The sequence below is a fragment of the Cuculus canorus genome, chromosome 1 (genome assembly GCF_017976375.1).
Source record: "Cuculus canorus isolate bCucCan1 chromosome 1, bCucCan1.pri, whole genome shotgun sequence".
Taxonomy (NCBI): domain Eukaryota; kingdom Metazoa; phylum Chordata; class Aves; order Cuculiformes; family Cuculidae; genus Cuculus; species Cuculus canorus.
The window spans coordinates 181,967,718-181,980,942 of record NC_071401.1 but is presented as its reverse complement, the minus strand read 5'-3'; the positions used below and the strand labels follow the sequence as shown (position 1 = coordinate 181,980,942).

The 13,225-nt window shown below is 38.2% G+C and overlaps 1 protein-coding gene across 3 annotated transcripts in view; it reads right to left on the bottom strand.

The window, feature by feature from the left end:
• Positions 1–13,225, bottom strand: part of MET (MET proto-oncogene, receptor tyrosine kinase) — a 100,011-nt gene that overhangs the window by 47,445 nt on the left and 39,341 nt on the right. For all 3 annotated transcript variants that reach the window (XM_054082826.1, XM_054082810.1, XM_009566651.2), the window contains exon 3: positions 8,457–8,648. In XM_054082826.1, the coding sequence (XP_053938801.1) occupies positions 8,457–8,648 (192 nt within the window). The remainder of the gene's footprint in view (positions 1–8,456; positions 8,649–13,225) is intronic.

The window sequence follows — 13,225 nt, the reverse complement described above, 5'->3', positions numbered from 1 at the left end:
GAACAAATCAGAAAACATCCTGATATCACACAAATTCATGGCTTACCCAAACCTTGAATTCTCTGTGCAGTTCTGGTTGCCTCATGACAAAAAGTGTACGTTAAAATGGGAAAAACTTCAGAGAAGGGTAAAAAAGATGATCAAAAGGCTGTAATGAACAATGACTGCATAGGGTAGGTGTGGAAACACTATGAAAAAGGCATACAGAATCATGAGTGGGCAGAAACTGACCATTCACTTTCTTCTAAAAGTACTGAACACCATCAAAAGACAAAAGTAAGAGTCAGGTTCAAAGCAAACACAAGACTAAGGCTCCCTAGCCATACATGAGGACCGTTTGGCTCCTTGCTGAAGGATGTGAATGCAAGAGGAATACACATTCAAAGGAAAACTCGACATGTACATGGAAAGAGCTAAACAGACAAAAAAACCAATAGCTCAGGAAATCCCCAGAACGGAGAACAGTTGGAGGCATGAAGCAGAAGGTATTACGTATGTTGACTGGGTCCCTAGGCAATCACTTGTCACCACTGCTGGAGATAGAGCACTGAACTAGATGGACACTTTGCTTAAACCTATGTGGCTCTTCTGATGTTCTTACAAACAACATTTTGGAGAATCGCATTCATTATCAGTACCTACAACCCCAGACATATTTCTCAAAGTACACACAATCTTCCTCTATGAGAAAAACAAAAAAGTATGTGAACTTCCAGAACTGTTCAGAGTACTTCCATGAAGATAACAACCAATAGTTAATTAATGAATATACTAATTAATACATACTTTATACTGGAACTCAATGATCACTTAGGTCCATGAGCAGTAAAATAATTAGTTTAAATATTCTTTCATTGCCATCAGCTAGTATTAATTTAAGTAAGAAGACTTGACTCTAGGTTCGTTTATGCACATTATGGCAAATTAGGACTGTAATAACCTGAGCTGAAAACCAGCATGCAACAGCTTCTTTTGAAAATCATTCTGATGCTCAGTTCTGCTAGTCAGCAGGATTGAATTACAAATGTTACTGTCTGCATGTTGAAATATCTTCTGCAAAAAATGAGAGGCCTTCTAAAAGCAATCCCATCTAAGTATCATATTGTTATTTTTTCCATAGATGTCTGGCAGGTGTAGGCCATTACCCAGTAGAGATAGGCTCAGGGTTAACTTTATTGTGTAATGCCTCAAATGCCCAGGGATATGCAGCGTAGCCTTGCAAAGGGCACATATGTAGCCTCTAAATGCTGTATATCATTCTAATCCATGGAGAGTATAATGGATCTCGTCCGAAGGGTGTAAGCTTTTCTACTCAAACTGAATATTAAAACATGTGTGCTCTCAAAACAGCTATTTGGCACCAGGTGTTAATTTTAATTTGACTATATGGATTTTACATTATGCAATAGCTGATATCTTTTCTGGGAGCGTCAAGATATATTCTTTACCACCGACAGAACTGCTATCATAAAACTGTTACATACATACAAAAATGTTACTTATGTAGACTTTGCCACAGTTTTCTGTTGGTTCAAAAACAATAAAGTGGGAAAGACTGCAACTGTTCACATTCCTACAAATGCATGTGTGCATAGTTTGCATTTAGCTTTAAATATGTCAGACAACCAGTATTGAAAAGCCAGGTGAATTGTGGGACCGCTGAGGAAGGACAGCAGCAGGCTCTGAGGACAGTCTTTCCAATGACTCCATAGGCATCCTATCACTCTTTCTAAAGTTTGTGCTCATTTATTTCTTGACCTCCACATGCTTGCTTCAACATGGCTTGCCTCTTGCACTGGTGAGTTTTGTTACAAGTCTGCTTGTCTAGTAGGACTGGAATTAGACCAAAAGATATTAGATTGATTCAAATGTGGAAATGGCTTCCAATATGCTGCGGTATAAACTGGATTTGAATGCTGTAAGCTGCAAAGCTCTGCATCTTTGCTCTGCATCAACTCATGTTGCTCATAGGCATCATGGCTTTGAGCCTTGATTCCTGGAGAGGCGAGGTCTTGCCACTCTGCTGTTTGCAAGAGAAGAGCAATGCTGAATGAAGGCCAAGTTTTTTCAAGCTTTGACTGCATTTACAAATAAAAAGCAGATGTGATTATTTTTGTCTATACTAATTTCTGTAGTATGCATTATGTTCCCTGGCATGTAACCTATTAAAGCAGCTAAACACATGCTAATTTCTCTCTTTTCAGGGAAATGAGATGTGTGTTACAGTTTGGTTAGTGGTGATGTTTGTTTTTAATCATAACTATTCCTGGGAAATGAATGTGACTATCAAGTTTTCTGTCTGCTTGGATGTGAAAGACAACAGGTTTGTGCTCAGCATCTGACAGTTTCCCAGGCCACTGATCTGAGAGAGCTCAGTCCCTATTCCTCATCAGACAGAATCACGGGCACCAAATGAAATTATAAAACTGGTGCTTAAGGAAACCCCAAAGGAAGCTCTTCCTTTTTCAAAGCAGAATGAAATTATGGAAGTCATTGGCACAGCATACTGAGGAGGGCAAAACAACAAATAATTTAAAAATAAAAAGCAAAATTGATGGAAAAGCAGTCCATCAAGGATTATTTAATCATCAGAATTGGTGCAATTTCCAGCTCAGGGAATCTCTGGGCCACTGAGTGCCAGAAGCAGGAGGGTACTGGGAGAAGTATCGTGTGCCTTTGTTTGCCTCATAACTCCCCCTTTTGCACCTTAGCCCCTCACAAAGATAGGAGATTGTGCTCCTTGAACCATTATCTTGACCCTATACATCCTTTCTGACTTAAAATATGATTAAAAATACTGGCATATACTGGGTCCCTAGAATAAGGCTCATTATTATTCTGCATTGGTTTGTGTCTAAGAAGCGCAGAGAGGCCCTGAGAAGGGTGAATGGCCTGTTCTGTGATGTGCTCCACTCTGATGATGCTTGTCTGTGCTATCATGCTTTGGTTCTTGTGCCCTAAGCCATTTTCAGTCTAGAATCTGCTCAGACATGAGAGTGTGTGACCATGTTTTGCTAACACTTGGCATCTCAGCTAGAGCTGGCTCATGTCCAGCTTTGTTGGACAGGACTGCAGTCAGCATGTGTCTGACTGCATCTCAGGGTGTATATTTATCCACGGGAAGACCCTTTCTTTACCACCAGGGGCAACAGGGCGAACATCCTACTGACCCATGAAGATGGAAGGGCACACGGGGAGTTCCTCACTCTGCATGCAGCCCAGTGCTGCTCCGCTGTGCACTGAGTTTCACTCTTATAGTCAGAAAGACAAGATGGCCTTGCTGCCAAAATGGCATTTAAAGACAATGGCTGCCCATAGTAGTTTTAAAATATACAGTGAAAACTTCTCTATCCCTCTCTTTCTCAAGAAGGTCACCAACAAGCTACGCATTTGCTTGGGCTTTACCTTTGTGAGGCCAGCTTCAAAGGTAAGGAGCACACGCAATATTCTGCTTCCAAACACAGCTTTATGCCGAAAACCAGCCTCTGCATAAGTCAAGGACATTGGTTTCTTGTTCATTTTTAAGGCCAGACCAAATGTGAGCTTTTCAGAATAAATTTCCTAAAACTTTCCCATATTCCACTCTCCCCAGGGCTATCAGAAAGATTTCCCCTTCCCAGAGAACTTTGCTCTTTTCTTCATCACTCAAAAGTCACCCTCTGAAATAACACCAAGCTCCAGGCAAAGAAAAAAACCAAAACAAAACTGCCTTGAAACTGAGCAAAATTAGAAGATATTTTATCTCAATATATCACAGTGGGTTTTTTTTGACAAACTATAATTTTACAAAATACTGTCTGGTAATGAAAGTGTCTTTTTCAGTCGTGAGTCATATTCTCAGTATAGCATCTTGGGCTCAAGTGGAGTAAAGCTGATTTACACCAGCTGAAAATCTGATTCCCCAAGTACCGCAGTGTGACTGGGTGCTGTTTTCTAATCAAATAACCACTGTGAAATACCTGATTCACTTTGCATCCAACAGCTGTACTTTCAGCCTGTTGTTCCCAGTCACACTCTGAAAACAAGCACAATAAGAAATGCCGAAACAGCTGCAACTACTCCACAGAAAAAAAAGGGGGAAAAAACCCGTTGTTGTCAGGCTCCAGCTTAGGAAGGAAGTAAAATAATTTTTCTTTTCTGTCTCATGCATGTCAGCTGTCTTAGAAAAATTATTACTGCTCTGTTTTGTAACAGAAACTCCACAATATTTGGTAAACTACAAACTCCAATCTATTCATGGCCAAATACAGATTTAACATTTCTGATGCAGCCAAAACATGCACAGTATGTCAATGGGCTGCAATTACTCTCCAGGAAAGCTTTGGAATTCACCTCCTGGCCCCAATTATCCTCCTTAAAAGAACTCATGAATCTTCTGCATTCGGACTATCCAGATCAATTTGATTTTAGTTTCAGATTTTTGGCTGAAAAAAATAAACACTTATAGAAAGAGGCTGTATTTCCTTCCCAGTCATAGTGCTTTCCAGAGCTGTTTTATTGAGTAATTCTGTGCAATCAAACTAAAAGCACAAGCAGAAAAACAACAGGTGACTATACCTTCACTGGAAAAAACATACCTGCTTTTGCATTTTGAGTATTACTGGCTCCTCACGTGATTTTTTTAAAAGTAAGCAAAATGCAAGCTATATTCTGAGTTGGGTCATTAGCACGATTTTGATTGGTAATGCCATAAGCTTCAGTGGAATCACTTGTGAAGATAGGAACTATTCATTGTGTTATATCTCTAAACACATCAAAACTCCAGAGTCAGGTAGCCATCATCTACAGAAGGAAAAACCTTGTTCTCAGAAACTATGTGTTAAACCACTTGTTGACTTTTTCCAGCAATGCTATGCTATAGCCTTGTGGTAAAGAGAGAAAAAAAGGATGGAGATGGAAACAGAGTCAGAGGTGAGGGCTTGGCAGGAAGGCAGAAAGTGATAAGCAGAAGAAAGTGCAGAAGGAAAGAAAGAAAAGGAGAATCAAGTGTCTGGCTGCTCATCAGGTATAAGAAAGTATAATGGGAGAATATGCAAAACATTTTCAAATCAGTTCCTTTCAGGATGAGTATTAGCAGCTTGCTGCTGCACCTACTGGCCTCCACTTGGAGCTTCAATTCAATGTAGGTGGCATGATCCTATGTTTTAAATATATTTTTTTCCCCACAAAATGTTTCTTGACAATAAAGGAAACCCTAAATTAATATAGCAAAAATGTGAATAAAATGTTTATTACTTTCACCAAGCTGTTTCATATTTGGGCACTTCAGGGTGCAGTTGTCAGAGACAGAGGTACTATGCTACTATTTGCTTTAATTTCACGGATGACTGCTAGTGCTGAAATTTATTTCATAAACTAAATTGTCTAAATATGGTAAGGTTTGGTATTTCAAATAGGATACAAGATGAACTGGATTCACTGGAAGGGCTGAGCTGATTTTCTAATTTTAGAAACCTATATATGAATATTTTTTCTTTTGCTTTTAAATAGTTGGCATGGAAATATATCTGCAAGATACTAATACAATATAATCAGTTTTATACCAGCTTCCCTGGTAGGCAGAATTTTGCAACTAATTTTCTTTGAAAGCATACCTGTCTCTGAAGAGATATAGCCAACTGAATAGCTACAAGTTGCAGGTAGATTGCATAGGAAAATTCAATATTTGCATGTCCAGAGAGCTAAAAATATGTGTGCAAGTGACTGCAAGTGTAAAAGTGAGGTGCGTAATAAGTGAAAAAAATGAGGATTCTTTGCAATATGTTCCAGTAGGTTTGTGAATGAAGCAACAAAGAACATCATTACATTTCTTTGCTAAAAATGTGGGGAAGTGTTTGGGGATATCTTTTTGATAAATTAAGTCATTGTTAGATTATCCTCGTATTTTTTTAACCCATTTTACTTCAGTAATGGTCATTTAATAGCTCAATTTTTAACGATCCCCATCTTACTGCAGTCAATAGCTATATTTCCATAGAAACACTGCAAATCAACTTTAGTTGGGGATTTGCTAATGAACATGCTTGAAAGCATTTCCTAGATAACTATTAGTGAAAAAAAAAATTTAATGTAAGTGAACATTACATTCTGCAGAAAGCTGCATCTGCTGTATCTACAGATCTAGTATTCCTTCCAAGATCACTTTAAAGGCAAAACAAATACTAACCTTTTTATTTGGAGGCTGCATCATTAAATGTAGTCAGTATGCTTATTCTGCTGGTTGCACTAGACCCTCAAAGAAAAAGCTCCTACTTATGAGCCCAGTGCTGGCTTCTCCCTGTACCTCAAGCCAGTCTAATTCAATGATGAGAATATTTCTGCTAACGGCAATGTGTAGTTTTCACAATAGCCTTTCTTTTGATCTGTAACTGAACCTGTAATGGGGAATGTATTCTGGAAATACTTTAATTATTCCTTGAATTGGGCAAATGTCTGAATGAAGTGTGCAGTGCAGGACCTGAATGAATAATTTAAGAATGTTACAAATAAAAATAATGCTGCCTTGCGCTTTCCAACAAACCTCCCTAAAAGCTTTGGGACAGCAATGAAGAAATGTCACTAGAAAGACAGTAGTTGTTATTAATTGTATTTTGTAGATAAGGAAATGGCTTCAGAGAGGTTAAATTGTTCACATTTGCCATGTGAAACAGTATCTACGTTCAAGAACAGAACATCGGTTGCTCCTGTGCTCAGCATGTAGCTTTCAGCAGTTGCCTTTCCTGTGCTGAAGACAAACTGCAGTTTAAAGTCAACAAGGATATCATGGGAAGTTCAGGAAAAACTGGCAGGGCTGTCACTGAATGTTTTCTTAATTTCCCGTCTTTCAGGGGGAAAGAGAAATGTGGTTTTCTCTGATTTTCTCCAGTTTTTCATCTGTCCTTTGTGGTAGATCACTTTGACCTCCCTCCCTGTTGCAGCATTACACATTTTGCATTATGGGGCAGGTTCTGTGTCCAGTCTGTGCAGAAGACAGAGGTGGAGTTACAGAATTCACTTTGTTCAGAAAGGATACCAGGAGTGGGTTAACAAATGCTCTGGACAATATGTAGCCTTGCTTACTGTATGTGGCAAAGACATAGAATGCGAAGAAGGGAGAGAAGAAAGGAAACGCTTGTTAGTTAATCTTATCTCATGACTTACAGGACACAAAGATTTTTATGAAAAGGTGCAAGTGCCCAAGTGTTTTCTAATGGAAGACTTTGGGAAATGGGAAAGCTGGAAGGGCACAACAACTTATGATGGCAAAACTCATCAAGTTTCAGTTAATGATGGTTGGGGGAACAACACTACTAACTGTGATCACCTTCTGTAGCGTGCAGAGCAAGAAGGACCAAAGATTGCCAGTACTTCAGGAGGCCCACTAGAAGACAAATAATACTGGCAGAGTGAAAGGACATGGATCCTTGGGTGAAAGAAGGATTCAGGCTGAGATGCACATCCAGACTGGACCCTCCTGGCATCTGGAGAATCCAAGCTCTCCAAGGTGGTTAGTGCAGGATGACAATGCTTGAAACAAGACTGGTGAATAAAGGAAGCATTGGTTGTTTCAAAGTACTTTGTCTTCTGATGTTTGATTTTGACTGCCAAATTTTTAAAAGATTGTTTGCTCTATGGGTTAGATTTATTTTGTTAGTCATCTACAAAGAAGCCATGTAGTGTAATCTACCTGTCTAGATTAGTTATGTACTCAGTGGAGGGAAACAGACTTCTCAAGAAGGCAATTTACCACTTATTATGGAAAACCTGATTTAAGACAGGAAGAACTGCTGTCCAAAAGAAGAGTGTGAGAATGAGCAAGAGCCCAAGAATCTGAGATGCACTCAGAGAGACTTGTAAGTAGGTGGAAGAGGAGCTAATCTCAATGCTACAGCTGCGAGTCATAGTCTATGGGTACATTAGTAAGTAATTTGGTGGCAGAGGAGTGGGTCAGTACATAGAAAGAACTAATGCCAGGGCTCCTGCTCTTACACTGTAAACTGTCTTGGCATTTTACTTTGAACTAGGTTTAATCTGATCCTCTAGATCAAATGACCAAATGAAGTATATCTCTGAAACTTTCTGAAGAATCAATCACTGTTTCAGACATCTCTGCCCCAGCTGGGGTTGGAGCACATTTGATGTGTATACAAGACAGAGCTTTCAGTTTAGTTTCCTTTGAAAGAAATCTAGTTTGTATGGACCAAAACTGTCCTGTGAACTGAACCAACTGGACTAAGTGGATATCATGGTAGAATTTGCTCCAAAATCATTGCACTAAACCATGAAGCCCAAGTGAAGACTGTAAACACTGAATGCTCTATTAAGCCCTTTGTTCATATTGCAGAAGCTCAATTTTATCAACAATTTCAATATTCTAATCCCTCATTAAACTGGGGTAATACGGCTCCTCACTTTTCATCATCCTGCTAAACTCCCAACAGTTTTTTTTATTGTGAAGGTGTCATAGTAATATTTACCTGCATGAAGCGTCCCTCTGAAGTTCCCAAATTAGCAACGGTAAGGTTCCCTTTGGTGAAGACAGATATTGAAGTTAACAGGACACTGTTGAATTGGCCCATGAACAAGTCAACTCTCTGCAAAGGAGTCGTAACTTCTAAGCGATATTCATCATCTTGTGCTCTGCAGTATGAAGCATTTCTTGAAAACGCCTGTTAGAAAATGGAGTACAGATGAGTGCTGTCTTTATGAGTAGGAATAGATCTTTGTCAGAATGAAGTCATTTAGCACAAATGCATTTGACCAAAAGTATTTAAAAATGTTTCAAACTTAATTGCCTCATCAGTTACGATGTTCCATGAACAAGGCAAAGACTTCTTAATGTTATGGGAATGTTTCTTTCAACTTTTATTCTGTCTGTTCGGAATAAAACCATAGGGTCCTTATTTAACCAGATGATATATATATATATATATATATATATATATATGAGCACATGAATCAAGGTATCCTCTTTCTTAGTGACTTCTGTAATGTTTCTTCTCCAAGAGTCTCAGAATTCCTTGACTGCAGAGCCTGCCCACACACACACACCTGCTTCTAAAACAGCTATTCCTAGAAAATTAAACATTGCTGATTTTTTAACCTTTTTTTTGGCGTCAAAATAAAATTTTTCAGTATTCTTCTCTTTCTCTTTTCACATTTTTTTCAGAGATAAAACAAAAAAGAGGAGAAAAAGATGGAGAAAAAGGAGATAAACCAGGAAAAATATGTTTCTGATAGTATATTTAAATGAAACCACAGGGAAGCCAGGTCTTTATAATTACCTAGGCTATTGTATTGATAATCTATTGCTCATGCACTATTTTGTCCGATCTATATATGTCTTGAGTGTACTACAATAGTTGCTGCATTTGCAGGGTTTCCTCTTTCAGTCTGGGAATACAGATTACGTGTTTTTAATTTTCATTGGAACATCTCTTAAACAATACACTTTAAGTTATCTCTTGAGAAGAATATAACCTACTGTCCTGACAATTCAATAGTAATCTATTAACTGGTAATTCCATTACTATTGATACTACATCATCTGTTTTGGTGAGATGGTACACATAATAACCAGGACTCCCCTAAAGGATCTCTAACGAGTTTAAATTTGGAAGTCATCTCGAATATTCCCGCTCTGACATACTTTATGAATAAAGAAGTAGGGAGATTATAAAGGATCGTATGATGGTTCCTTCTGTTGAAATCAACAGAGCTTCGTTTCTCCTAAATTATTTACTGATTTCTTTTTGTTCCGAACATGTCTTAATTTTTTACAAATCCCCTTGAATTATGCCTTATAAAGACAGTCAGAACCTTTGCTCTAAGTTCAATAGATCTGGATCATACCCTTAAAGAAGAAGGAGGAGTAAAATTATGTTTTCTTATTTTCTTGATTCAGAAGTTTTTCCTTCAACTACTTATAATGAAAGCACTATCAGAAAGCAAGCAATGAACCAAGAATTTCTTGCTGGCTTAAATCTGGTGAATTCTAGACAGAAAAACAGGCATTGAAAATGCTATTAACAAAATGTTCAACCAAACAGTTCAGTCCTTTGCTGTTAAATTGTAATGTTTCTGAACTGTACACAACAACTTCACTGGCAGGTGAAGTTTTCTGTGATCCCCAGGAGCTGCAGTCAGCTGTCGTGCCAGCTTTTTCTCTGCCAATTTACTGTATCACTTACGTAAACAGATCTGTAAGACCAAACAAGAGTAACTGAAATCATTGTCCACTGCCTAATGATATAGAAAGAAGGCTTCCATATCAGAGCTCATACACTGAACATTCATTGATTATATTTTAAATATTTTTAATTTGACTGATCAATAAGGGACAAATTTAGCTTTTCTTTGTTTTGGCCACCAAACAAGCTAAAAGCTTTATTCTTTTGCACTCATATCCTATCCATTCTAAAAGTATTCCTGACACATCTGTGCAAAGATTACTCATACAGCGAGTATGAATAGTTCAAGCGCAGAATGATGTACAGTTTTCATGCTTTTTGAAATAAGGCAGATTTCTGAATTTACCCTCTCCCATCTTGGGATCTCTGCTCTTTGCTGTAACTCCTTTTTTTCCATGAGCAAACGACTTTGGGGAGAGATGATTCTGTGCTGACCTTAAAAAAGTAGTTTAGTCATCCTAGAGACAATTTGAATGTCTTGACACACCTCATGAAATCCTGTGCAAACTCTTTTTTAAGTGGCTAGATTTTCCTGGGTATCCCAACATCTTTCCTAGACTCCTTGAAGTCAGTTCAGCCACAAGGTCAGCTCAGCCTTCCTCAGAGATGTTGTAATTTTGGGTGTCTGCCCAAGAACCTGCAGAGTGGTCCACATATGGCACTCTCGAAACCTGGAGCTTCGTGGATTAACCATAATGCAAGGTTAGCTGTTTAAGAAATAGGAAGGCTTTGATCTTTGAGTAGAAATGCAGAGATTAAAAGGCTACGTAGAAAACTAAAAGAAGATTGATAACATGGAGAACATTGGCAAAGAAGCTATTTTAAATTAACTCTTTGAAGCCTGAATCTCTCCCTCCCTCCCTCTCTCTCAGCATATACATAAGTATTCATTTGGCTGTCAATGTGGAAGAATAACTGATGCCAGATGATGCACTCTGGATAGTATGCCAAGTTCCAGTGACAAATCACACAACTATTGCAATGGACGATTAGAGAGTGGGTAAGTTCTTGGGTTGGGCTATATTGCTTCTCTTGTAGGATGAGAGGTGCCAATTGTGTGTGTGATTCACAGTGAGGTCTTTGTGAAGCTGATGTATGTGTGCCACCGGAATGCAACAAGATGTAGGCAAGGCCTGCTTTTTAGCTGTGTCCAGAGGGTAGGAGATAACCAATGCTATCTTGTTTGTTCGTAGGGGAAGTTGTGGTGTTTCCGAATTTAACCTGGATTCAGTCCACAGAAGATGAACATGCCAAAAAAGTCTCTAGATACCATTTTACTGGGCTATCAGGAACTGTCACTGTTTAGCAGTTAACTGATGATATACATATCTTATTCAGTGAGCATAAAAATATTTCAGAGTTGCACATTTGAAGCCAAAAGTGCAAAAGCAAGAAGGAAATTTTAAAGTCACTGATGAAAATCTCAAGGAAAATACTTAGGTCAGAGTCAGAACCGATCATAAAGCCTAGTCTCTAGTTTGAAGAACTAGACTCGGGTAAAAAAATAATCAAAATTTTAACCAAAGACTATTTGAGAGTTTTTCCATTGTTTGCAGCAACTGTCATTTAGAGAAACACCTCTCAAGGCTTGTCTTTCTAGAGCTGGCCAACATCTGTTCTTCTTAGTTAAGCGCAGTGCTCAATTAGGAAGTGATATTATGTGTAATGTCTTGATATTATGCTTAATGTCTTGAATAAACTAGAAATTAATGACTTAATTACTGCAGAACATTAACACTGTCTTGTGAGCAACTCGGAGGAAATCATTAAAATGAAAATTTAATCTGACAAATTGGAGAAATGGTCTGAAAGTAACTAGGTAAAATTTCCTAGTGTCAATTGTAAAATACTACAGCTATGAAGGAGAACTCAAGTGAAAGTAGGAAGAAGCAGGAGTCTTATTACCTGCTGGCTTGTTTATATGACTTCTAATTTGTTGGCTGTCAGGAATCAAATTCTTAAGTATCAACTTTTATTTTATGCTATAGATTATAGACATCTCCCTCACGAGAAGTGGTCATCCACAAGTGCCAACAACATTTCTCCTTAGAGCATTTCCCCAGCATAACATGGAGCAGGGGGAAATGAGCTACTGATAAATGAGCGGGATCCTGATGTCTGCAAATGGCAAAAATAATTTTTCAAATAAACCACTGTAGAGTGAGTAAATAGATGTTTCTACATATCAGATTGATTCCCAAGCTGATTACAAACTGAGACGGTGTATGACTTGCTTATCTTTTTGGATGTGAAGGTCAGTTAATTAAGATGAATAATAAAACTAGTTTGCAGGGATGTGTTATACTGGAATCAAGCACATAATGATGAATTTATGTGAATTGCAGTCTCTAAACAGGAAGAGTAACTGTGAGGAACATAAAAGAACCCCATCAGATTTTCCTCTCTAAATTTTCTTGTGTACTTTTAATTAACAGGTTTGCTGCTCTGTAATACAATTGGATTTTCTGGGTAGTTTGCAGTATTTATTTTCAGGTGAGAAGTGCGCTTCTCGCTATTTGAAATACAAGAAGTGAAATTCTGGCCCCAGTAACTCAACAAAGACAGGATTCACTTCGTGGCTGAGACAATGACTGTTTCCCAGTCCCATGTAAATACAAGTGAGGAATATTATAAATTTAGCCTGCCTATCATGATTATCTTTGAAAGCAATTAATCCTTAAATTTCATAAACCTCATGCATCTTCCCAGCTGTCCCACTCCAGTCTTTTTAATTCTTGACTCAGTTAGATATGACTACCAAGATCCTTGTACTTATGGCTCTTTGACAAAATAGAAAGAGGAGAAAAATAACCAGGACAAACTTGCTGGCTTCTGGTGCATTTACAGACTCTGTTCATTTCATGCCTTCTTCTATCAGTTCCCTTGGCAAAGGGACTGTCTCCCTTCTCTTTTCCTACATGATTTTATGCCATAGCTGCTTAGAGACAATAAAGCACAATGGAGAAGAGGAGAAATATATAAATATTTCTATACTACTATGCTATCACAAAGGGATATTTTCCACTGCAATTTGCAAGACAGAAAATTTGCAAAAT